Source organism: Bubalus kerabau, chromosome 8 (genome assembly GCF_029407905.1).
Source record: "Bubalus kerabau isolate K-KA32 ecotype Philippines breed swamp buffalo chromosome 8, PCC_UOA_SB_1v2, whole genome shotgun sequence".
In the NCBI taxonomy this organism is placed as follows: Eukaryota; Metazoa; Chordata; class Mammalia; order Artiodactyla; family Bovidae; genus Bubalus; species Bubalus kerabau.
The window spans coordinates 50,018,001-50,043,371 of NC_073631.1; the positions used below are offsets into that span (position 1 = coordinate 50,018,001).

Consider the following 25,371-nt stretch of genomic DNA (forward strand, 5'->3'; position numbering starts at 1 on the left):
CAATCCTACTGGAATTCACTCTCATGGGTACCATGGGTGGTGCTCAGTGGACAAAACTCAGGTCAACAAGCCTGATACCTTTTTTGTGTCCTACCTTCCATTAGCCTTTGGGGGGGTGTGAGTCAGCCCCCCAAAGTGGGTAGGTGAGCATCCCATCCAGGAAGGTATAACACTGTGAAAATGAAAGACACAGGAAGATGTTGCATATACTAAAACAACAACATTCTATAATGTTTTATAGTATACTGAGCATATGCATGTTCTTATATGGTGCCAATGAGAGTGAATTCCAGTAGGACTGGAATTAGTCTGAGTGGCTTTGCTAAAGTTCCTGCACACAACTAACTCTCGTTCAAGGCATGGAGCCTGCTGACTAATAGCACTGCATTGTAACCATGGGTCCCTAGAGGTTGGGGATAGTCTGCCCCCGCCTAAAAGCAATGTTCATTGATGAGGGTGAGATTGACGATTTGCCCCTGGTCTTGGTGAGCCCATCAGAGGGCTCTGCTGTTGGGGCTAGTTATGTAACAGGATGATGCCTACAGAACCAGTGAAATATTCAATACAAACAGTTCCAGCAGAGACTCTAATTTGGATTCACTGTTTCCAAGGTATCAGTGATGTAGTTGGTGGTTTCTGGTCTGAGCAAGTACACTTAGCTATGGCCTTAGGGAAAGAAGATAGCAGGAGCCTGCTGGCTCTGGGCCTCTCCTGTCCTCTTGCTATGAGGCAGCATTCAGCTGGGATGCACATCCTTACTTTAATGTAACTGCTATACCATCTCCATTTTCTGTAATCAACTGTGGATGTGGAAGCATTCTCATTTGGGTCCTGTGCATCTCCTTGAACAATTGAACAACTGGAAATGTTTAATGGCCACTGCAGTGTAGCCCCCATCCCTGAGAGGCAGAGTGGACATACGGACCAAAGAACTGAGGGACCAGCCCAAGGCCACACTGTCAAGTAGCAGCAAAACTCAGATTGGCTCTGACTCCAATTCTCTTGCCCCTTTCACAACATTGCTCTGGATTCTTTCACTACGATTTTGATTAGTTACTAGAAGGAAGAGGCATGTATTGAGCGACAGCCTCAGATGAGTACTGCCCTGTGTACTAAAACAGAGTAGTAAGTCAGAGAGCAGCTGCATCCCCTGAGGGAGAAGAAGGAATGTCCCCACGCTTCCTGAGCCACCTCATCACCTTTGGTGTCAGAGACCCAGGTGGCCAGCTTCCTCCCCTGGAACGGAGGCTATGGAGGCCTTCATTATCCCAACATGGACTCCAGTGAGGGAGCCTCCTTGGACCCTTTCTGGCAAGGCAGTGATTTTGCTTATTTGGAAACAAGCAAACCCATCATCCATCGAAGCTCTCAGCCATAGGCTAGATGTTTCAGTGGACTCAGTGACTGATAATCATTTTGTGTGCCTTTTCTTTTTCAAAGTGTACCCATCAAGCAATTCTAATTTGCTTCTTAATTAAGATGCATGTGTAAGTCAAATTCTATTAAAGCCTCTTTCTTGATCTCCAGCACTCAGACCACCAGAGAAAGTTTGGAAGGAAAGTGCATCATGTCTTAGGGAGAGATGACCTCTGGTTCCTGGCCTCCCCTCTGCCGGGGAAGGCCTGATTAGCAGAGTGCCTTTGGACACGTCCCTTAAACTTATCTGTAGAATGAACAAATTGAATATTTGGTGATTTCTGTACCATATTAATTGCTCTATTTTTACAGTGTGGACCCTTGCCACTAGTTATTACTATTAATACTGTTACCACTGCTTTTAATAGCTAAGAAACTGGAGGAACTGGTTTTTGGACTAAGACTTGGGAGATCCCTGCTTGGCCACTTGCCTTATCAATGTCCCTGGAGTGTCTACCTCAAAGTTTTTAGGATTCAGCTACACAACCCTGGCACACATAACCTTTTCTTGGGAGGAAAGACCACCAGATGAAGAGCAGAACAGGTCCGGCAAGAATGTCCACAGAAATATTCACAGATACAGTCTGGCTTTATCCAGACAGTTTCCAACACAAAGTGCCTGAGGGTCACTGGATAGATCCGCTTTTCCCTCCCCAATACTTCCCTCACCACCATGAGAAAGTGGGGCCACTCGAGGGAGACCCGGGCAAGCCCTCTAAGTGTAAGGAGACAGCATGGAACCATGAAAAGGAGCCCTGCCCTTGGAGTCAGATGCCTTGGATTGGAAGACTGGTTCTTCTCTAGAATTAGCCTCTCAAACCCAGAGTTTATCGAAGTTATGATTAATGCAACAAGATCAAGGGATATACTACCCACAAAGCAAAGTAGAGGCTATCTGCTGGGGATATTTGGTGAGCAATGTCTCCAGTTTACCAAAGCAAGGTTGGTGGCTGCAGTAATCTCCCTGTTGAGGTTGAGGTTGTGGGAACCTCTGAGTAGGGCTTAGCAAGCCTCTCATTGGTAAGACTGTACCAAGCTAATACTCCAGCACTGTTCCTTATGCTGTTCCCCTAAAAGGCCTCTTACATGTCACACCACCCAAATCTAACGTCTGGGTGGAGAGTCCAATCTCTTACCAGCCCCAGCACCATCTTGCTATGGTGTTACCAGGTTATAGAATATCCACAATCCATCTCACGTGCAGGGTCATCTGACAAGCATGGATCAAAAGCCTAGAAACATGCAGTCTGCTATCTACAGACCCAGATGCGTGAACCAGGGCCCTGGTGGCCACTTACTGGGTGTGTAGTCTCAGGGGTGTGAAGCGGTGGCAGTGATGCCTACTTCCAGGGACCACGGTTAGAGCAGATGAAATCAGGCATACCTAGCATGATGCCCGGTGCATAGGTGCTCAGCGAAGGCGAGTGGTTACTAGTTTTAGTCTGTTCCTTTGGGCTGTGCACTGCCTTACCCTGGACTATTCTCTCTCTTTTTAAAATATTTATTATCAAGCTCTTTACAGAGAAAGCTTGCCAATTTTTTTCAAAATTTTATTTATTTTTGACTGTGCTGGGTTTTTGTTGCTGCGCAGGCTTTTCTCTAGTTGCAGCAAGCAAGGGCTATTCTCTAGTTGCAGAGTGCGGTCTTCTCACTGCAGGGGCTTCTCTTGTTGCAGAATACAGGCTCTTGGGCACACGAACGTCAGTAGTTGTGGCTCCTGGACTCTAGAGCACAGGCTCAATGGGTGTGGTGTACAGGCTTAGCTGCTCCCATGGCATGTGGGATTTTCCTGGATCAGGGATTGAACCTGTGTCTCCTGCACTGGCAAAAGGATTCTTTACCACCAGGGAGCCACCAGGGAAGCCCTAACCTGGGCTGTTCATGAGAAAAATCTAATGAGTTACATCTTTGCTTAAACATACATAGAAGCCTCTTTCCTTGTTGGTTGCTGCTGCTGCTGCTGCTGCTGCTGCTAAGTCACTTCAATTGTGTCCGACTCTGTGTGACCCCATAGACGGCAGCCCACCAGGCCCCACCGTCCCTGGGATTCTCCAGGCAAGAACACTGGAGTGGGTTGCCATTTCCTTCTCCAATGCATTAAAGTGAAAAGTGAAAGTGAAGTCGCTCAGTCGTGTCCGACTCTTAGCGACCCCATGGACTTCAGCCTACCAGGCTCCTCCGTCCATAGGATTTTCCAGGCAAGAGTACTGGAGTGGGGTGCCATTGCCTTCTCCGAATATTTTCTTTACCTCCTTGTTGGTTAGAGAGGCACAAATCACTGCAGCAAGATCAGGTGGAGTCCTTGGAAACAAATTGCCAGTCTTTCCGTTTGCTCATGACTGTCTTGCCCTGCTGAGCCGAAAGGGAACACTCTTGTGAACAATTTGGCTGGGCAGGGCGGTGTGCTGGAGACTCCAATGGTGGGAAAAGAGGGCTTGAGGGAATTATACCCACAAAACCCAACCCACCACAGCAATTGATTATTTTGCTCATTTTTAAAAACTATTTCAGGGAAATTTTTGCCTCTAAATACTCTAGACATACTATATTGCTTCTGGGTTTTTTTTTTTAATCACAAGAATGCTATAATATTAAAGTCAATTTTAATAGATTAAAAAAAATCCATTTGTATTCACATCACCCTAAACCTCAGCTGTTTTGATATTTCTGAGTCCTTGCACAGTCCTTGTCCATAAAACCAGATAATTCTGCCAGCAAAATATAACTTATGCATAATGCATTTTAGTCTCTAAACGAAATCAGATGATTTTAGATTTAGGAATGCTTATATCAATGAATGGGTTTATATTTCAATTTTTCCTGCATTTCCACCTGCTCCTCTGTCTCCCCTCCCTCAAATTTGAAGTAAAAACATTCTCTTATAAAAGTCAATGTTTTCCCATGGCTTGTTTGTTTCTATAAATTCTTCCACCCTGTAGATCTGTCCCGCCTATACCTCCTCCCATTCTAGGGACTTTGTCCCCAATGGTTAATGGTGGCCAAGGTTGGAAGCTGGCTGAGAAGGTGACCTTGGTGTAAATTTTGACTTTGTTACTTATTGAATAAGTGGCAATTGTATCAGTTTCCTAGGGCTGCTGTAACAGATTACCACAAACTGAATAGCTTAACACAGCAGAAATGTATTCTCTCAAATTCAGGAACCGAGAAATCTGAAATTAAGGTATCAACAGGGTTGGTTCCTTCTAGAGTCTCTGAGAGAGATGCTTCTCCACACCTACATCCTGACTTCTGGGGGTTGTTTGCTGTGCCTTGGTTTGTAGCTGCATCACTATGGTTTCTCAGTTCAGTTCAGTTCAGTCACTAAGTCATGTCCTCTTTGTGTGACCCTATGCACTGCAGCATGCCAGGCCTCCCTGTCTATCACTAACTCCTGGAGTTTACTCAAACTCATGTCCATTGAGTCGGTGATGCCATCCAACCATCTCATCCTCTGTCGTCCCCTTCTCCTCCAGCTTTCAATCTTTCTCAGCATTAGGGTCTTTTCAAATGAGTCAGTTCTTCACATCAGGTGGCCAAAATATTGGAGTTTCAGCTTCAGCATCAGTCCTTCCAATGAATATTCAGGACTGATTTCCTCTAGGATGGACTGGTTGGATTTCCATGCTGTCCAAAGGACTCTCAAGAGTTTTCTCCAACACCACAGTTCAAAAGCATCAATTCTTCGGCATTCAGCTTTCTTTATAATCCAACTCTCACATCTATACATGACTACTAGAAAAACCATAGCCTTGACTAGATGGACCTCCGTTGGCAAAGTAATGTCTCTGCTTTTTAATAGGCTGTCTAGGTTGGTCATAACTTTTCTTCCAAGGAGTAATTTCATGGCTGCAGTCACCATCTGCAGTGATTTTGGAGCCCCCCAAAATAAAATCTGACACTGTTTACCCATCTATTTGCCATGAAGTGATGGGACCGGATGCCATGATCTTAGTTTTCTGAATGTTGAGCTTTAAGCCAACTTTTTCACTCTCCTCTTTCACTTTCATCAAGAGGCTTTTAGTTCTTCCTCAGTTTCTGCCATAAGGATGGTATCATCTGCATCTCTGAGGTTATTGATATTTCTCCCAGCAATCTTGATTCCAGCTTGTGCTTCATCCAGCCCAGCATTTCTCATGATACACTCTGCATATAAGTTAAATAAGCAGAGTGACAATATACAGCCTTGACGTACTCCGTTTCCTATTTGGAACCAGTCTGTTGTTCCATGTCCAGTTCTAACTATTGCTTCCTGACCTGCATACAGATTTCTCAAGAGGCAGGTCAGGTGGTCTGGTATTCCCATCTCTTTCAGAATTTTCCACATTTTGTTGTGATCTGCACAGTCAAAGGCTTTGGCATAGTCAATAAAGCAGAAATAGATGTTTTTCTGGAACTCTCTTGCTTTCTCGATGATCCAATGGATGTTGGCAATTTGATCTCTGGTTCCTCTGCCTTTTCTAAAACCAGCTTAAACATCTGGAAGTTCATGGTTCACGTATTGTTGAAGCCTGGCTTGGAGAATTTTGAGCCTTACTTTACTAGCGTGCAAGATGAGTGCAATTGTGCGGTAGTTTGAGCATTCATTGGCATTGCCTTTCTTTGGGATTGGAATGAAAACAGACCTTTTCCAGTCCTGTGGCCACTGCTGAGTTTTCCAAATTTGCTGGCATATTGAATGCAGCTCTTTCACAGCATCATCTTTCAGGATTTGAAATAGCTCAACTGGAATTCCATCACCTCCACTAGCTTTGTTTGTAGTGATGCTTCCTAAGGCCCACTTGACTTCACATTCTAGGATGTCTGATTCTAGGTGAGTGATCACACGATTGTGAATATCTGGGTCATGAAGATCTTTTTTGTACAGTTCTTCTGTGTATTCTTGCCACCTCTTCTTAATATCTTCTGCTTCTGTTAGGTCCATACCATTTCTGTACTTTATCGAGCCCATCTTTGCATGAAATGTTCCCTTGGTATCTCTAATTTCCTTGAAGAGATCTCTAGTCTTTCCCATTCTGTTGTTTTCCTCTATTTCTTGCATTGATCACTGAGGAAGGCTTTCTTATCTCTCCTTGCTATTCTTTGGAACTTTGCATTCAAATAGGTATATCTTTCCTTTTCTCCTTTGCTTTTCACTTCTCTTCTTTTCACAGCTATTTATAAGGCCTCCTCAGACAGCCATTTTGCTTTTTTTCATTTCTTTTTCTTCGGGATGGTCTTGATCCTTGTCTCCTGTACAATGTCATGAACCTCTGTTCGTAGTTCCTCAGGCACTCTGCCTATCAGTTCTAGTCCCATGAATCTATTTCTCACTTGCACTGTATAATCATAAGGGATTTGATTTACGTCATATCTGAGTGGTCTAGTGGTTTTCCCTACTTTCTTCGATTTAAGTCTGAATTTGGCAATAAGGAGTTCATGATCTGAGCCACAGTCAGCTCCTGGTCTTGTTTTTGCTGACTGTATAGAGCTTCTCCATCTTTGGCTGCAAAAAATATAATCAATCTGATTTCGGTGTTGACCATCTGGTGATGTCCATGTGTAGTCTTCTCTTGTGTTGTTGGAAGAGAGTGTTTGCTATGACTAGTGTGCTTTCTTGGCAAAACTCTGTTAGCCTTTGCCCTGCTTCATTCTGTACTACAAGGCCAAATCTGCCTGTTACTCCAGGTGTTTCTTGATTTCCTACTTTTGCATTCCAGTCCCCTATAACGAAAAGGACATCTTTTGGGGGTGTTAGTTCTAGAATGTCTTGTAGGTCTTCATAGAACCATTCAACTTCAGCTTCTTTAGCATTACTGGCCAGGGTATAGACTTGGATTACCGTGATATTGAATGGTTTGCCTTGGAAACGAATAGAGATCATTCTGTCATTTTTGAGATTGCATCCAAGTACTGCAACTCTTTTGTTGACTAGGATGGCTACTCCATTTCTTCTAAGGGATTCTTGCCCACAGTAGTAGATATAATGGTCATTTGAGTTAAATTTACCCATTCCAGTCCATCTTAGTTTGCTGATTCCGAAAACGTTAATGTTCACTCCTGCTGTCTCCTGTTTGACCACTTCCAATTTGCCTTGATTCATGGACCTAACCTTCCAGGTTCCTATGCAATATTGCTCTTTACAGCATCGGACCTTGCTTCTATCACCCGTCACATCCACAGCTGGATGTTGTTTTTGCTTTGGCTCCGTCTCTTCATTCTTTCTGGAGTTATTTCTCCACTGATCTCCAATAGCATATTGGGTACTATCGACCCAGATGGGAGTTGATCTTTCAGTGTCCTATCTTTTTGCCTTTTCTTACTGTTCATGGGGTTCTCAAGGCAAGAATACTGAAGTGGTTTGCCATTCCCTTCTCCAGTGGACGATGTTTTGTCAGAACTCTCTAACATGACCCATCCATTTTGGGTGGTCCTACATGGCATGGCTTATAGTTTCATTGAGTTAGACAAGGCTGTGGTCCATGTGATTAGATTGGATAATTTTCTGTGATTGTGGTTTTCAGTCTGTCTGCGGCGCTCTGATGGAGAAGGATAAGAGGCTTATGGAAGCTTCCTGATGGGAGAGGCTGACAAAGGGGGAAAGTAAGTCTTGTTCTGATGGGGGGGCCATGCTCAGTAAATCTTTAATCCAATTTTCTGTTGATGGGTGGAGCTGTGTTCCCTTCCTGCTATTTACCTGGGGCCGAACTATGGTGGAGGTAATGAAGATAATGGTGAGCTCCTTCAAAAAGTCCCATGCATGCACTGCTACACTCAGTGCCCCCAACCCTGCAGCAGGCCACCACTGACCCACGCCTCTGCTGGAGACTCCTGGACACTCACAGGCAAGTCTGGGTCAGTCTTTTGTGGGGTCACTGCTCCTTTCTCCTGGGTCCTTGTGCACAAGGTTCTGTTTGTGCCCTCCAAGAGTCTATTTCCCAGTCCTGTGTAAGTCTAGCAGCTCTATGGTGGGGTTAATGGCGACCTCCTCCAAGAGGGCTTATGAGATTATGCTTAGGGATGCGGGGAGAGCTGGTGTGATTTTGGAGTTCTCCAGTCATGCACATTCCATTCTCAATGTTCTCTGTATTTAACACTGACACAGAGAAGGAAAATAAACTCTTGAAGGCTCCCTGGTCTTTGTAAGACAGAGGATGCTGTGGCCAGACTGAGTCCTTCAAGGAGGTGTCTATGTTCTAAGATATCACGATTCCCTCTCCCTGGCTCTCCACAAAAGCTGGGAGAAACACGAAAGGAAGCAGAGAGGTAAGAGGAAAAACAGCAGCTTTATTTCCAGAATGACAGAAGCAGATTTCGTGGTTGTATAGTGGTGGTTGTTTTCTTGGCTCCAAGAAGATCTCACATTCCTGTTTCCAGCTCTTGGCAAGAGTCTTCATTCTTGGGGAGTGACCGGCTTCCAGCTTTGCCCTGAGCTACGAGTTGAAGCCACAAACCAAGCTGCTAAGTCCTTGTTTTCAGGACAAGGCTTTGTGCTCATGTCGTTTTGCATCCTTTTTATATCTGCAGGCGGACAGGCACTACACCTAATCGACTTACCCGCTATGAGCAAAGTGGCAGAGAATTCTCCACCTGAGACTTCAGTGCACATGTTTTCTGTGAAATTATCAGCATCACTGTCACCTGTGGTCCCAGGGTTCCCCCTGATAATCAACTCCAGTCCCCTCACTCGGGCCTTCAGGGTGAACTGGCTGTCAGACACCAACTTTGAGGTAAGCACTGTCTTATTCCCAAGGGCGCTGCTCACAAAGAGGGGCCCTGAAGATGGTATGGGTGGAATTCTGGATCAGTGGTCATTTCTTCCTCTTCTCCTGCTTTAATTTTCCCTCTTGTAAGATCTGGACCTTCTGTTCTGGGCATTCTAGAGCCCTCTGTGCTAGATGCCCCTGTAGCTTTTGGACCTTTTTCCCTCCATTTAATCCAGTCCAAATGAACAGTATGTTCAATTTGTTACAAATAAAAGGCTCATTTCTTATTGCCAACCACCCTCATATGATAACAGGTGTTAGGAGTGCCAATGGTAGCTGAATTCTTCAGGTGGAATAGTTTGTGTAATGATCTCCTTAGAAACCAGACCCTGATTAACTAGTACCTGGTGATTCTTCAGTAGGAAATTTATGAGAAGATATTCCATATGGAAGAACACACCCTTAATAAAAATATAAGTCTGGATGTCTAGCTATACTGCATGGCTCTTGTTCCTCTTGGACAATTCAGACCCAATCAATCACATTCAAGAACTATGCCACTGCGGCTCTGTTTTCTAGTTTGTCATCTGGTCTTTCCCAAAGCTGTCACTTCTCCTTAGGCAGGATGAACCTGCTGATTGCATGTTTTCCACTGACAACCTCAAAGGCCTTCTAAGGATGTCTTTAGGGTGTAGGTGTCTGGACCCTGTTGAAGTGCATTCTCTCCCATGTCTACCTCATTCCTCAGTGGGCACAGGAACCTCCTACAGTCATTATCAGCCCTGCCCCAGCTCCCACCTGCCATTGTTCTGGGTTCTAGGGGTACCCCGTGGGCCTGCTTGGTCTGAGCTTGGTTGCCTCTCTGAGAAATATACGAGGTATTCTTAAACCCAGCTGATGATTAGAGTCACTAAGGGAACTTTCAATAAGTGTGCATATCTGGGCCTCAGAACACACCTGTGGAGCCCATGGACTTGGGGGCCAGAGCCCAGGATCTTGTATTCTCAGCACCCCAGGGGTGGGCCTCTGGCATGTAAGGATCCTGCACACATTCAGGCAACCTCCACCTCAGTATCCAGTGCACATTCCTGGGGCCCAGCTGCCGTTTCTGTGACTTCCCTGCCTGTAGACCTGCTCCCTTGACATCTGGTTCATCTTTAACAGCTGCTGCTCATCTGTGCCTCTAGGCCTTGCCAATTGTTTACACTTACAGAGCACACAGTATACGCTGGACGCTGCGGAAAGGACTTGACATGTGCTCTTTTGTAATAGTCACAACAATCCAGTGATTTTATTTGCATGATTGTCCCCTTTGTACAGATAGGGGAAATGAGGAAAAATACAGTAGACGTGAAATAACCTGCCCTGTGTTGCACAGCTATCGCTGTGCTGACACTGGAAGGCAGGCAGTCTGGCTTTAGAGCTCTGTTTTTTTAAACAGCTCTATTGAGATATAATACACATAGCATGTAATTCACCCATTGAAAGTGTACAGTTCAGTGGTTTTTACTCTATTCACAGACCATCACCACAATCCAGTTTTAGAACATTTTCATCCCCCCAAAATGAAACTCCAAATCCATTAGTAGTCACTCCCCTGTCTCCTATCCCCCCGGGCCCTGGTAACCACTAACCTACTTTCTGTCTTAATGGATTTTCCCATTCTGGTCCCTTTGTATGAATTGAATCATATTGTATTTTTTTTTTTTTTATGACTGGCTTCTTTCACTTAAGCATAAAGTTTCAAAGGTCACACATGTTGTAGCAAGAATCAGTACTTCATTCCCTTTAAATGGCTGAATGATACTCCACTATATGGATATACCACATTTTGTCTATTTGTTCATCAGTTGACAGATATTTGCGTTATTTCCACTTGAGAGCCCTCTTTCTCAGCCTCTTGCAGTCTATTGCCTTTAATGATGAGGATGACCAAACTATTTCAGATTGGCAGAGGTTTCAAAGCACATTCACATCCTGATCTCTTAATTGTTACTACTAACACTGATATTATCACTATTAAAATTGTAAATCCCTATTTTATAAATAAGATCACAATGAGACAGCAAGGTTAACTGATCTGTCTGATATCACAGAGCCAGAAAGGATGAAATAAGAACTTGACTCAGGTCTTCCTACTCCCAGTCTCAGGCTCTGTCCCCTCCAATTGCCACGCACAGTTATTACTGTTTGGATAAGTATCCAAATCTTTCACTATCATATCTCCCCTCCCACATCACATGTGATTCAAACAGGGCTGTCAGTCAAGGAGGAATTCCATCCTGTTCCTGACCTCTACAAATGGAGAATGTCTTAGCCACTCCACTGATCTGGGCTCAAATGTTCAGCATTTGGTCCCAATCCTGGTGCCATCCTGGCACCACAGCCTGCAGCTACCCAGGACCTTGTGTTGGCACTAGAATGGGCCACAGGTTCACACGTTCTTAACGACTGGTTGCTTCTCCCCAGAAACTACCCAATATCATCAACTATCCCCTCCAGGAAGATCCTATTCTCCAACCCAAACTGCTCACAAGGGCTGTTCCTAGAGAACATGACGATGTCACCTCCGTGGCAGAACCTGACTCCTCCTGGACACTCTGCAGGGTCACCTAGCCATGAGGTTCTGGGGTCTCCAGCTCAGAGGTCTGTCACTCTTGGCCTTGGGACTCAGTCATGTAGGACTTCCTAAGGGTGACCTCCAGTCATGCCAGAGGCCAGGCCACCCTGCTTTGGGACACAGCTGCTGAGACTCTGGGGGTGAGGAGGATTAATGATGAAGGCGTATGAGGAGGATTAATGATGATGATGACAGTAACTCATATTTACGGAACACTTAACGTATGTCAGGAATTCCCCTGAACGTTTCTGTGAATTCACTCATTTAATCCTCATAACAACACTATGAAGTGCTATGCTATTACTATTGGCATATTAAAGGTGGGGAAACTGAGGCATAGAGAGGTTGGGCAACTTGCCCAAGCTCACATAGCTAATTGGTGGCAGACTTCAGATTTGAGATCAGGCAGGCTGGCCCCAAGAACCCCTGTTCGTCACTCCCACACTGCACTGCCTCATTATTGCCCAGCAAGAGGGGTGCCTGAGGCTCATCGCTGGGGTTTCCTCCTGGAGCAGCACTAAGAAGGAACACTCCCAGGAGTCAGGGAGCTGTGACAGCCCAGCTGCTAGAGCAGGCACTCTCTGAGGTCACGTGGCAGCCGCGGCTGCTCCCCTGCCATTAGCACACCTCTGACTTGATACCCCTTTGTCCTTATCTGCTGTCGTGAGAACTGTGGACACTTTAGATTTGTTCAGTCTTGTCCAAAACAACCTCAAACCTAAAACCAAACATCGTCTTTTACCAAAACTCTGCAGCTAGATTGCCCACCATCAAAGAGGCTCCATCAGGGAATTCCCTGGTGGTCCAGTGGCTAAGACTCCATGCTCAATGCAGGGACATGGGTTTGATCCCTGAGCAGGAAATTAGACCCCACATGTTGCAACTAAGAGTTTGCATGCTGCGATGAAAGATTACACATAGCACAGTTAGAGATCCCACGCACCACAACTAAGGCCTGGCACAGGCAAATAAATACTTTTCTTAAAGGGTGGGGAGGCGGCTCCACCACTCTCAGCCATGACTCTTGGAATTCTCTCCCCTCCCTGCCCTGGTCATCCACATCTATCAAGTCTACACTCCTCTGCCCTACCTGCTGAGCTATCGAAGGATGCTGATAAAGACAACAAAAGCAACTTTTCCATGTATTGGCAGCAACCCAATTCCTCTGGTTCCAACAGACAACATTTGAGACCCTTAGTTGACTGTTCTAGTTCCTTCCTCTAGGATGATTGAGCCAGTCCCAAGGAGAAGGACTGTCAATAGGGAACACTATGGTGAAGGGTCTGGAAGTGTGGGATTCAGAAGAGGGCTCCAGGCTTAGCTGGAAGCTAGGGGGTAAGTCAGGAAGCAGAGTCGATAGTTGTGATGGGGGAGCAGCTCTGATGGGTACCCATTCACTGAACAGTTTTCAACATCTAATGACAATAAAAGGCAACATTTGCTGGGTGCTCACTCAGCCCCAGACAGTGATCTAAGTAACCCATGGATTAGCTCGTGGAATCCTCACAACAACCCTAGGAAGCAGATGCCATCAGTATCCCCACTTTACAGCTAGGGAAACTGAGGCACAGCAAGGTTAACCCATGGGAAGCCTGGGCTTTAAAGCCAGTCTGGCTTCAGGGTCTAAGCTCTTGACCTTCATGTTATGCTGCCTCTCACTGCCCATGTGCCAAGCAGAGAGGTAGGTTATCTCCACTTGTGTGGCGCCTAGGCTGACCCTGCTTGTGGATGGTGACAGGAGTACTGCGATGTCTCTTTCAGCCCTCCTCCCTATGTGCTCCCTCCACAGCATGGGTTCATTCACATGCATGACCATCCTCTCCTCTCATAATCAATCCAGATTTATGCAAAGTCAAACATGACACCCACCACCTCCTCCATGAAGTCCTCCTTGACTAAACACATCTCACAATGAATGTTTTCTCCCTGAATTTCCACAGTACCCTGATCTAGCTCTTTGTTTTCATATCTTGTATTATACTCCAGCTGTTTAACTAGGGTGAGACTTATTTACCTAATGATAGTTATGGGGAAACGAAATTGGGGAAAAGTCAAGTAATGTTCCCAAGGTCACATGGAAGTCCAGCAACGGAAACTGGATTGGAGCTAAGTGTTCTTCTCAACAGAGAATACTGAAGGCCTCCTTGCCTGGCCCCAGTTGCACTAATAACCAAAAGGTTATTAATTGAGACATAATTAAGACATTGATGAAATTTAGTCCTTGACGTGCAAAGGGCTCTGGGCTTTCTTGGAGCTCCACAGCTATGCTGGTGGCAGGGATGTGCATGCTGATGTGAGGGGTCACAGGCTGGCCTCCAGGTGACCTCAGCAGGGCCCTCCCACTACACACCATGGAGGCTCCTGCTGGTCATAGACTAGATTCCAGTGATATGTCTCTGGCCCTGGTTCTTGGTGCCCCTCCCACATCTCCAAAACCCTTGTGCAGAGCACACGTTTCCGACAGTGGGAGAATGTGTGGAAATACACCCCCAAACACAAAGAGGCTATTGATATAAATAAATATCATTTCTTCTTTCTGCAGATTTATCCTTCTCCTCTTATTTAGTCTTAGACATGGCCTTGGAAAATTAGAAGGGAGAAATGAGTGAAGAGGCAACGTAACAGCTATCCCAGGGAAGTGAGGCATCTTACTCTTAAAGAAGAGGAAATCAAACAGTCTGCAGGGTATCTAAGGGACTTGCCTCAGAACCTACCCCAAATAGTGACAGGCTTTAAAGCTTTCATGCTTTCCATCTCCAGTAGATGGAACTAGGATGTCTCCTGAATGTTTGTCTTCCTGTGAAGAGCAGCTTCACACACAGGAGTCCTTTTAGTGCAGTGTCATGGGGTTTATATAGAAAGGACTCAGGCAAAACAGCCCATTCCCCTGACAGTGAGGGAAAGATGGTTTTCAGGATGCTGGTTGCCTCCTTGCTAGTTAATATCCATTTGCAAAATGTATACACACAAAACAGACCTTTTCTTAACACATGGTTTCTATGGCTTCTGCATTTGCTTTTAGGTTGTCACCACTGGTATGGAACAATTAGATTTTGAAGAAGGACCACACATATTTGACTTGCAGATTTATGTGAAGGATGACATGGCTGTCACTGACCTGCAGGTCCTGACAGTCCAGGTGACAGATGTGAATGAGCCGCCTGAGTTTCAGGGCAACTTGGCAAAAGGTGAGACACACTGGGGTGTACGATGCAGTCCAGACAGCGGCATCAGGCAGGACCCTGGGGGATGGAGGAAAACAGAAGAGTAAACAAACAAACAGCTGTTTCTCTGGAAAAGGCAGCTGCTTAATGAATGGGGAATAAATGAAATATCCTCCAGCCGAGGACTCCTAATAATAACACCCAATAATTTACAAAGCCTTAGCCATCCATGGCTTGGGCCTCTCCTGATCCTGTGGAGGGAGCTGGAGCTCAGGACCGCAAGTGGATCATGCTGGAGGAATGTGGGCTGAGACTGTTTCAGGCTCAGCACTGGGTACCGGCCGCTGACTTCCATGGTTCATCCTCGCCATGGATGCCGACGCCTCCAGAGGACTGTGTATCTGAGATCTGCTATAGAGTAGACACAGTATAGGGGACTGGAGCATAAGATAACTTCCTGTGTCATCTCCCCTAAACTCTTGGCTTCAAAGACCATGTATACACTGACAACTCCCAAGTCCATCATTATTTTTGTTTGTTTGTTTGTTTGGGGGGGGGAGGTTTCCAGTCATCTTTATTAACCTATCAACATTATATTTTATACAAACTATCTTGAGGTCTTCTCATAGGAATCTGCTTTAGTATAGCATGTTAATAACAAAATCAAGTAAGATGGCTAAACTTCAACCTAGCATTCTACTATCCTCCGGACAAAGCAAGTTAGAAACTCAATCACATTACACACATGTAAGAGTTGTGCTCCAAGATAATTAGGAAGCTGCTACACCAGCTTCTCCCTTGAACTCTTGACTCAAATAGAAACTGTCTTACCCAGCATCTCCATTTGGATGTCTAATCGGTATCTGTGATGTAGTGATTTATAGTAAGAAATATATATGTGGTCTTCTTTCCCTCCTGACACAGGAGGGAAATGCCTCTTGGCATTTCCTAAGTGATGAGAGTGATAAAGGTGTCTTTTGTTACATTAATGAGGTAACTTTTGGACCCCACCTAAGGATGAGGGCTGCCCACCAGGGGAAACAACTATGTGAGTAGAGGGCTGAACAGTGGAGAGGGGGTAGAGGCTGGAGACAGAGTTAAACTGAGCTCAGTCAGCAGCAGCCAGTGACTTCATAGTGGCCTATGCAATGAAGCCTCCATAAAAGCCCGAAAGGGGTTCAGAGAGCTTGGTGAATATGTGGAACCTGGGGGGAGTGGGTGCCCGGAGAGGGCGTGGAAACTCTCTGCCCCTTTCCTACGCTGTGCCCTATGCATCTCTTTCATCTGTCTGATCCTGACTTATATCCTTTCATAATAAATCAACAATCTAGTAAGTAAATGTTTCCTTGAGTTCACTAGAGCACACCCCTCTAGCAAATTATTCCAACCTGAGGAGGGGACTGTGGGAACCTCCAATCTAGACCTGGTTGGTCAGAAGCAGAGGGGCCCACCTAAGCCTGTGATTGGCATCTGAAGGGGCAGGGGCTGTCTTGTAGGATGGAGCCCCGCACCTGTGAAGTCTGATGCTATTTCTGGGTAGACACTGTCTGAATGAGTTGGACTGTGGGACACCCAGCCAGTCTTAAAGAATTGCTTGGTGGTATGGGAAGTGCCCCCCACCGCCCCCCACCCCAACACCTGGAACTGGTGCTGGAATCTAAACTGAAATGTGCCCCCAGATCCCTTGACTCCCACTCCATCTCCCTCCCCACCGTCATTTGTTATTTTTGTTTAGCAGCTAAGTTGTGTTCAACTCTTTGGGACCTCATGGACTGTAGCCCACCAGGCTGCCTCTGTCCATGGGATTGTCTAGGCAAGAATACTGGAGTGGGTAGCCATTTCTACCCCAGGGGATCGTCCAACTCAGGGATCGAACCCGAGTCTCCTGCTTGGCAGGTGGGTTCTTTACCATCTGAGCCACCTGGGAAGCCCCCCTTCCTACCATCTCTGCCCAAATCTGCTTCTCTCATCTTCCCTATTTCAGTTAATGGCAACTCCATCCTTCTAGTTTTGCAGGCCCAAACCTCACAGTAATCCTTGACTCCCCTCTGTCTTTCACACCCAACATCAGATCCATTAGGAAATCCCACCAGGTTCGAAGTCTATGCAAAACCCAGCCCCTCCCCAGCATCTCCACCATGGCTCACCTGGGCCACGGCAGTGCCCACCTGCCTGGCTTCCCTGCCCTGCAGCCAGAGGGATCCTATTAAACACTGAGAGTCAGAGTCTCCTTAAGGCCCCAGAAGATCTGATGAGCCCCTACCAATCCCCATCTCCTCTCCCACACACCTCTTCACCCACCTATGTATACCCCAGGCACACTCGACATTGGCATCTTTGCATCTATCTACTGTTTCATCTGCTCCTTCCCCTTCTTCTCTATGTCTCCTCCTTTAAGAATCTTGACACTAATGTCAGTGAACCTTCTGGAAGCCCTCTATTTAACATGGCAATCCAACTCACCACACTCCTTTCCCTGATTTTTCCCCATAACATTGCTCACTAACATTCACATATTTTATTCATTTTTTGTTATTGAATTGTGATTCTATTCTTTACCAGCTGAGACAACCCCACAACTCCTCTAATCCTGTTCCCCTGTTTGTAAAGTAGAGATAATTATTACAACATCTACTTTATAGGGCTGTTATGAAGATGAAAGGAGAAAATATATAAGCCCTCAGCACAGCGTCTCCAAAAGAGTGAGTTAATGTTAAAATTCTTAGTCACGTCTCAGAAAGGTTCTCAGAAAGAAGGCACTGGAGCAGAGCATGGCAGCTCCTCAGGCAGGGCTGGCAGTACCCAGCGACCCTGCCCGCCCTCCTGCTGCCCGCCAAGAACTCTGAAGCAGATGACATCCATTTCTGGTCCCTTTTCCTGAGCCCCTGCAGCCCCCTCTCTCCCTTTTCACATCTTCTCTGTGTTCCACTAGGAGGCCTCTCATTTCATTGACTTTCTGCTGAGATGCTAAGTGCGCTTGAGGGGTAACCTTGGTTCAGTTTAAGAGGAAAGGACACACGAAAGAAGATCTGGAATGGGAGCAGCCTCACACTGGAAATTCCCACCTGGGCTACTTTCCACTTCTCTACCCTTATTACTTCCTTCCCCCTGGTCACCCCTCAACCTGGGAGATACACAAAGGCTTGACACCAGCTTGGCCAACCCTAGCTCTTTATTAATCCCTATAAATGGATCCACCCCTACAAGCTGGCCAGTGGTCTTATTCACAGCCTTTATTATAGCTGTCTTCTTTCCCACAACACCAATATGCTTGGCTCCCTTTGACTGTGAATGACTGTCCTGGTTTTGGAATTCCTCCTTTGCTTTACCTAATAAAGTGTTTCTTATTCCCCTTTGGACCCTGGTACAGGTCTAGACCTCTACATAGTGGAAGGAACAAAGCCTGGATTCGTTTACCAGGTGGAGGCCTTCGATCCAGAAGACACAAGTCAAAACCTACCCCTCAGTGTAAGTTTCCTTATTAAATGGAAAAGCAGCTTTTCTGTGAGGCCTTTGACACAGGAGCCTGGAGTCTCAGTGGGGCAGGTTGGGAAGTGGCAATGGGAGGGAAGTGCTGTCCACCTCCAGGCACAGAGCACCAGGGAGGCTGGAATAGGTGAGGGGTCTCTGGAGACAGACATCCCACATTGGATCCATGGTTCTGTGTGGTCTTGGACAAGTTCTTAACCTCTCTGAGCTTCAATTTCTCCATCTGTAAAATGGAAGAATACTAGAATAACACGTACCACAGTAAGGAGATTATTAGTATTAGAAAATGCACAGAAAGTCACTTAGCCTGGTGTATCGAAATTGCTCAGCATTTTTCAATTCCAAGGTAATTTAAAAAACCGCTGTATTATTCAAAAATAAACACACAATATATACCTCAAAGGAAGGCAATAACACTTCCTTTTCAAGAGATGAAGCCAAACTGTTTGGAGCCAGTTTTAAAAGAAAATTCTAAGAGAATCCCAGGAATTTCAAAGTAAAGGAGGACTTCCACAAAGAAAGCAGGAGACGGAGTCCTGAGGCGTTCAGTCTGAGACTGTTGAACTCCACCTTTAATCAGTTTCCTCAAGGGGTCTGCCAATGGAGCTCTACTAACTACTCACCCTCAGGCCAAGAGGCTTCCTAGTTTATTCCTGAGCAAGGATGCCTCAGCTCCCAGTTCTGCCCACCAGCAGGGCCTTGTGTACCCACTGCAGCCAGGCAGCCTAGGCTGGAGAGGACAAAACCAGAGCTAACGTCACCTGCCTAACCTTGGAAAACCTGCCTTACAGAGAAGCAAATACTTGAAATATGACACCTGGGGAACTGGCAATACAAGGAGGCTGTTCTGCATTCGCTGCATGATTAACAGCTTCAGCAAGACTACTTTTTCTAACAGGAAGAAGAGAGCTTTAGGAGTGAACTCCAGGTCTGATAGAATATGGTTCTACAGGGTTTGCAACAAAGCTGTTTTAAGGTTATCAGTTTGTTATCATTAGAAGACAATCCTTCTGTCAAAAAAAACAACCAACCAACCCAATCATTCATCCAAGATTCTATTTGCATGAATAAGTGATTAATATTCAAATTCATAATGGGTTCCTACTATGTGTTAAGAGTAATACTAGGTGCTTTAATGCATACTTATTAATAACACACTTGTTATATAAGTTAAAAATATGTTTGTCCAAAAGTAACAGAAAATTTAACCACAGGGGTGAATATGGGATTAGTTTTCTTCCATAAAAGACCAGAGGCAGGCATGCAAGCAGTCCAGGGCTGGCACAGCTTCCACCCTTAGAAATCTAGGTTCTTCCTATTTTTCTGCTGTTCTATCCAGTGCATGCTGGCTTTGTTCTCTTTTTGTTCACCTCCTTATTACAATATGGCTGCTGTACCTCCAGGCTTTACCTCTAAGTTCCAGGCAGGAAGAAAAAGAAAAAAAAAAGAAAGCAGGAAGGGGTACAGGGTAAACAGGGCAGGCCAACTTAATTTGTCCCCTTTTTGGTGGAAAAACCAGGATCTTCCTGGAAACCCTACCCAGAGATCTTCTGCTTACTTCTCACTGGCCAGAACCATGTCCTATGCAGCTGTTGCTTGATAGTGACTGGGGGAAAAGGGATTTTTGGATAGAGATTACGTTAGCAACCCGAAGCATAGTACCTACATTTGGTTCATCTCAATATTTACCAAGAATCCACTATGTGCCAGGCTTCCTATTAGCTGCTCTGGAGACAAAGATGGATAAGATACATCTTTGTACCTCAAGAAGTTTATAGTCTAGGTGGGAGACATTCATGCATACAAGAAATAATGATAATTCAATAAAATTATTACTATAAAGTTTGTACAAGAGGCAGTGGGGGTCAGAGTGGAAGGAATCTCAGCTGTGAAGAAAAATATTTATTTTTAAATCTCCATTTTAAAAATATATCTTCCCCAAATTAGGCAGAGGAACAAGGTCATGGCCCCCTCAGATGTATGTCCTAAGTCAGGTCATTACCCTTTTAGATGAAGGAAAGTAGCCCAGGTTGGGAGCAAATACAACAGGTGTGGCATGCTAAGTCACTTTAGTCATGTCTGACTCTCTGTGACCCTATGACCTGTAGACCTCCAGGCTCCTCTGTCATGGGATTCTTGAGGCAAGAATACTGGAGTAGGTTGCCATGGCCTCCTTCAGGGGATCTTCCCAACCCAGGGATCAAACCCGAGTCTCCTATATTATAGGCAGATTTTTTTTTTTTTTTTTTACCACTGAGCCACTGTGGAAGCTCAATACAATGGGTATTGCTCCCTTAAAAGAAAATGTAATGCCATCCAAAGATTTCAGAGAGCAGTTTCAGGGGCTTGGAACTGGGTGGCTGCAACTGTGGCTTCTACAGTGAGTATAGGACTGTTTGGGGATGGGGCGCTGCCGCAGAAATTGTTAACCAAGTATTTAACACCTGTGCTGGGACTAACAGCTGCATGGAAAGTCACAGCCAGCCCGCAGGAGCAGTGAACACAATCGAGAAGGAAACTTTCTCAGACTAGCAAAAGGTAATAACAGTCTAGGAAGTAATATGCCGTGACCTTTGTACACAGACATTTTATTCTGGCCGCTTGAGGGTACTAAATGACACATTTTGCTTCCTACAAGAAGAAAGGAGATGGGTTAATTTCCTATTGACCAAACCTGTGCTTCTCAACCTTGGCAGTAAATTGAAACCACCAGCTGCTGCTGCCGCTAAGTCGCTTCAGTCGTGTCTGACTCTGTGCGACCCCATAGACGGCCTCCTACCAGGCTCCTCTGTCCCTGGGATTCTCCAGGCAAGAACACTGGAGTGGGTTGTCAATTCCTTCTCCAATGCATGAAAGTGAAAAGTGAAAGTGAAGTCTCTCAGTCGTGTCCGACTCTTAGCGACCTCATGGACTGCAGCCTACCAGGCTTCTCCGTCCATGGGATTTTCCAGGCAAGAGTACTGGAGTGGGGTGCCATTGCCCTCTCCGGAAACCACCAGAGGAACTTTCAAAAGCACAGAGATCTGGGTCCCACTCCTGAGGAGTCTGATGTGACTGATCTCAGGTGTGGCCCCAGGCATCAGGTTTTCTAACCCTGATCCTCACCCTGAGTGAGCTCTTGCAAACCCAAGGTTAAGAACTGCCGCTTTTTTTTTTTTTCAATTGAAATATAGTTGATGTACAATAGTATATGTTACAGGTGTCCAATATAGTGAATCATAATTTTTAAAGGTTATACTCCATTCAGAGGTATTATAAAATATCAGCTATATTCCCCGTGTTGTACAATACATCCTTGTAGCTTATTTAATATCTAATAGTTGTACCTCTTAAGTCCCTCCCCCTATATCGCCCTTCCCCACTTTCCTCTTCCCACTGGTAACCACTCGTTTGTTCTCTATATCTGTGAGTCTGCTTCTTTTTTGTTATACTCACTAGTGTTATACTATACTCATTAGTGTTATACTCACTAATTTTTTCGATTCCACATATAAGTGATATCCAATATGAGTCTTTCTCTGTCCGACCTATTTCACTGCTTTATGATACTATTTCTCACACTTAGTTTTGGACTCTATGGGTCTGGGATGGGCCTGAGAATCTGCATATTTGCCAGATACCTTGTGTGACTGGTCTGGTCAAAAAGGCTGGCAACAATGAGTATTTCTCAGACAGTGTTTCCAGCCCTACATGTGGACATACTCAGGATGCTTAAAAAAATGCAGATTCCCAGCCTCTGTTGGAATGCTGAATTGGTGAACACAAACTTCCCAGGTGCTTCTGATGCCCTCTGCCCTTTGAGAACCACTGGCCTGAATAAACAAGCACAGACTTAAAGCAAACACCAACACACGTGCAGGAAGCTACCTGGGCTTGGTGTGTACCTTTCATCTTACCTGGTGGGTTCCCGGATCCAGAAGCCACCTTGCTGGTGGCAGCAACTAGAGGAGGAAGGATGAATAAAAGCTAGTTCTAGGGCAGCTCCAGAACCCCCAACCCCAAGGGTGGAGATTTACAACAAATCTCCACCCTTAGCCAACTTAATAAAGTGAAACTGTGTCTGTCACAGACTGTGTAAAATTGAGGCTAATAGAAAAACCACTGTATTTGCTCCCTTCCTTTTATTTATTTATTTTTAAATTTTAAATTTTTATTTTTAATTAATTTTGATTGGAGTAGAGTTGCTTTACAGTGTTGTGTTAGTTTCTATTGTTAAGCAAAATGAATCAGCTATACACATACATATATCCTCTCTTTTCTGGATTTCCTTCCCATTTAGGTCACCACAGCACACTAAGAAGAGTTCCCTGGGCTATACAGTAGGTTCTCACAGGGTATCCATTTTATACATAGTATCAATAGTCTATATATGTCAATCCCAATCACTGAAGCGTTTTAGCATCCACCCACATCAATCCCAATCTTCCAATTCCTCCCACACCACCTCTCGCCCTTGGCATCCAGACATTTACTCTCTATATCTGTATCTCTAGTCCTGCTTTGCAAATCAGGCTTCCCAGGTGGCTCAGTGGTAAAGAATCTACCTGCCAATGCAGGAGATGCAAAAGATGTGGGTTTGATCCCTGGGTTGGGAAGATCCCCTGGAGGAGGAAATGGCAAACCACTCCAGTATTCTTGCGTGGATAATCTCATGGACAGAGGAGCCTGGCGGGCTACAGTCCATAGGGTCTCAAAGAGCTGCACACTACTGAGCATGCACACACATACCATTTTTCTAAATTCCACATATATGCATTAATATTTGTTTTTCTGACTTCACTCTGAGTAACGCTCTATAGTGAAATGAAGTTGCCCAATCGTGTCTGACTCTTTGCCACCCCATGGACTGTAGCCTGCCAGGCTTCTCCATCCATGGGATTTTCCAGGCTAGAGTACTGGAGTGGGTTGCCATCTCCAGGGGATCTTCCTGATTCAGGGATTGAACCCGGGTCTCCCCCATTGTAGGCAGACGCATTACCCTCTGAGCCACCAGGGAAGCCCCGTAACACTCTATAGGTGGATCCATATCTCTGCAAATAACCCAATTTCATTGCTTTTTCTGGCTAAGTACTATTCCACTGTACCACATCTCCTTTATCCTTTGTGTTATACTTTGTTGATGGATGTTTAGGTTGCTTCCACGTCCTGGCTATTGGAAACAGTGCTGCAGCGAACACGGAGGTGCATGTGTCTGTTTGAATTATGCTTTTCTCTGGGTATAGGCCTAGTAGAGGGATTGCTGGGTCATATGGTGGTTCTTGCTCCCTCTGTTTTAAAGAAAGTTTTAAAGCATATGGTTGCACATTGTTTGGACCTGCACTGCCCAATAGAGCTGGACTGTGAGTCAGAAATGAGTGCTATGTCTTTAAATGTTCTAGTAGCCCAATGAAAAAGGTGAAATAATACAAGTGAAATTCATTTTAGCATAGTTGACCTTAATATATCCAAATTGTTATCCTTTCAACATATAACCAACATAAAAATGATGCATGAGATATTTCACACCCTTCTTTCATAGTATGTCTTCAGACTCGTGTATTTTACACGTACAGCTCATTTTCTTTGGACCAGCCACAGTGCAAATGCTGTGTGATCACAGGTCCCTGTGGTTGGTGGCTTCTGTGCTGGATGGTGTGGCTGAGACACAGTACTTGCTCCCCTGCCCATGCACCTTCTGTGTTGTGATGGGTGCAGGTGGAGCAGGCTCAGAGGCAAGCATCAGGACACAAAGACGTGCAGAATGGTCCCTATGTGGATAATTATATTCATTGGCATTTCTTCCTGCCCTTTCTCCACCTCCTGAAGGAGGCTCTATGGGCCCCACTCCCTCCCACCCAACTCCCACACTCCCCGCCCCCTGCTGCTTGGAAATGGCCACTGTGACTGCAGCAAAGCCTCCTCAGAGACTCAAAGAACGTTAATCAGTTTCACAGCTGGAGGCAAAGTGATCTAGTGCAGCAATTCCTCCATTAAGGGGCTTTCTCTTGGCCTTTCCATTAGGGAAGGACTTCTGCATAAAGTGAAATGTGCTTTGTCTTCACCAGGGCAGACAAAGGATGAAATCAAAAGAGCCATAACCTTGCTACCAGCTGGGCTACCGGGAGAGGCAACAGGGAAGGCAGTTCTCTCTCTGCTTCCATCTGGCTCATGGCTCTGAAAAGTGGTAGCAACTTCTGTCAGATGCCTGCGGGTCCCACTGGATGGGACTTTAAAGATGCCTTGAGCAGCATTCTATTTCCTGATGAGGGAAGGAACTGAGGCCCTTGCCAGGGCCAGGTAATGCCAGTGAGAATGAAGGGATCCTGCTCATCCCCTTCTACCCCTTTCTGGCAAATCATCCTTGGTGTCCTGCTCCTTTCTTTCCTGAGTGATAGCGCCCTTCCTGTTCCCCAGGGACGTCCATCCCCACAACAGGTGCACTCACACATACATCCCATTCACTGCCCCCCAGGCATCTGCCTAACTCAGAAGTCACCACCAGAAGTCTTTGCAAAGTGCTTTACACCCCAGGTTCTTGTGAGACTGCTCAAGAAAGGAAAAAGCAGTGCTATTGGATAATTCCTTGGAGAAGGCAATGGCACCCCACTCCAGTACTCTTGCCTGGAAAATCCCATGGACGGAGGAGCCTGGTAGGCTGCAGTCCATGGGGTCACTAAGAGTTGGACACGACTGAGCCACTTCACTTTCACTTTTCACTTTCATGCATTGGAGAAGGAAATAGCAACCCACTCCAGTGTTCTTGCCTGGAGAATCCCAGGGACAGGGGAGCCTGGTGGGCTGCCATCTATGGGGTCGCGCAGAGTCGGACACGACTGAAGCGACTTAGCAATAGCAATAGCAATTGGATAATTCCTACTCCAAATACACCACCACTGATGACTATTCAGACATCAGGAGAGATACTTCGTTGAAGAGAAGGGGATTGTTGTCCTTATTATTAGTGAAGCCTGAATCAAAGAACAGGACCCAAGGCTGATTAGGGAAAAAGACTGACAGAAGA

At 45.5% G+C, this 25,371-nt stretch overlaps 1 protein-coding gene and 1 long non-coding RNA gene across 5 annotated transcripts in view; one reads left to right on the top strand and one right to left on the bottom strand.

Annotated features, from left to right (window-relative positions):
- LOC129659118 (uncharacterized) overlaps positions 1 to 19,185 on the bottom strand; it is a 39,833-nt gene extending 20,648 nt beyond the window's left edge. For 2 of the 4 annotated variants that reach the window (XR_008717801.1, XR_008717800.1), the window contains exons 1-3: positions 18,768 to 18,984; positions 18,343 to 18,594; positions 14,837 to 14,960 (exon numbers count right to left, since the gene is read on the bottom strand). This is a non-coding gene — a long non-coding RNA (uncharacterized LOC129659118). The other 2 variants (XR_008717799.1, XR_008717798.1) reach the window with 2 other exon arrangements.
- CDHR3 (cadherin related family member 3) overlaps positions 7,986 to 25,371 on the top strand; it is a 54,800-nt gene continuing 37,414 nt past the window's right edge. The window contains exons 1-4 of the mRNA XM_055590226.1: positions 7,986 to 8,237; positions 8,920 to 9,122; positions 14,741 to 14,906; positions 18,253 to 18,350. Coding sequence (XP_055446201.1) covers positions 8,153 to 8,237; positions 8,920 to 9,122; positions 14,741 to 14,906; positions 18,253 to 18,350 — 552 coding nt within the window. The 5' untranslated portion in view covers positions 7,986 to 8,152. The remainder of the gene's footprint in view (positions 8,238 to 8,919; positions 9,123 to 14,740; positions 14,907 to 18,252; positions 18,351 to 25,371) is intronic.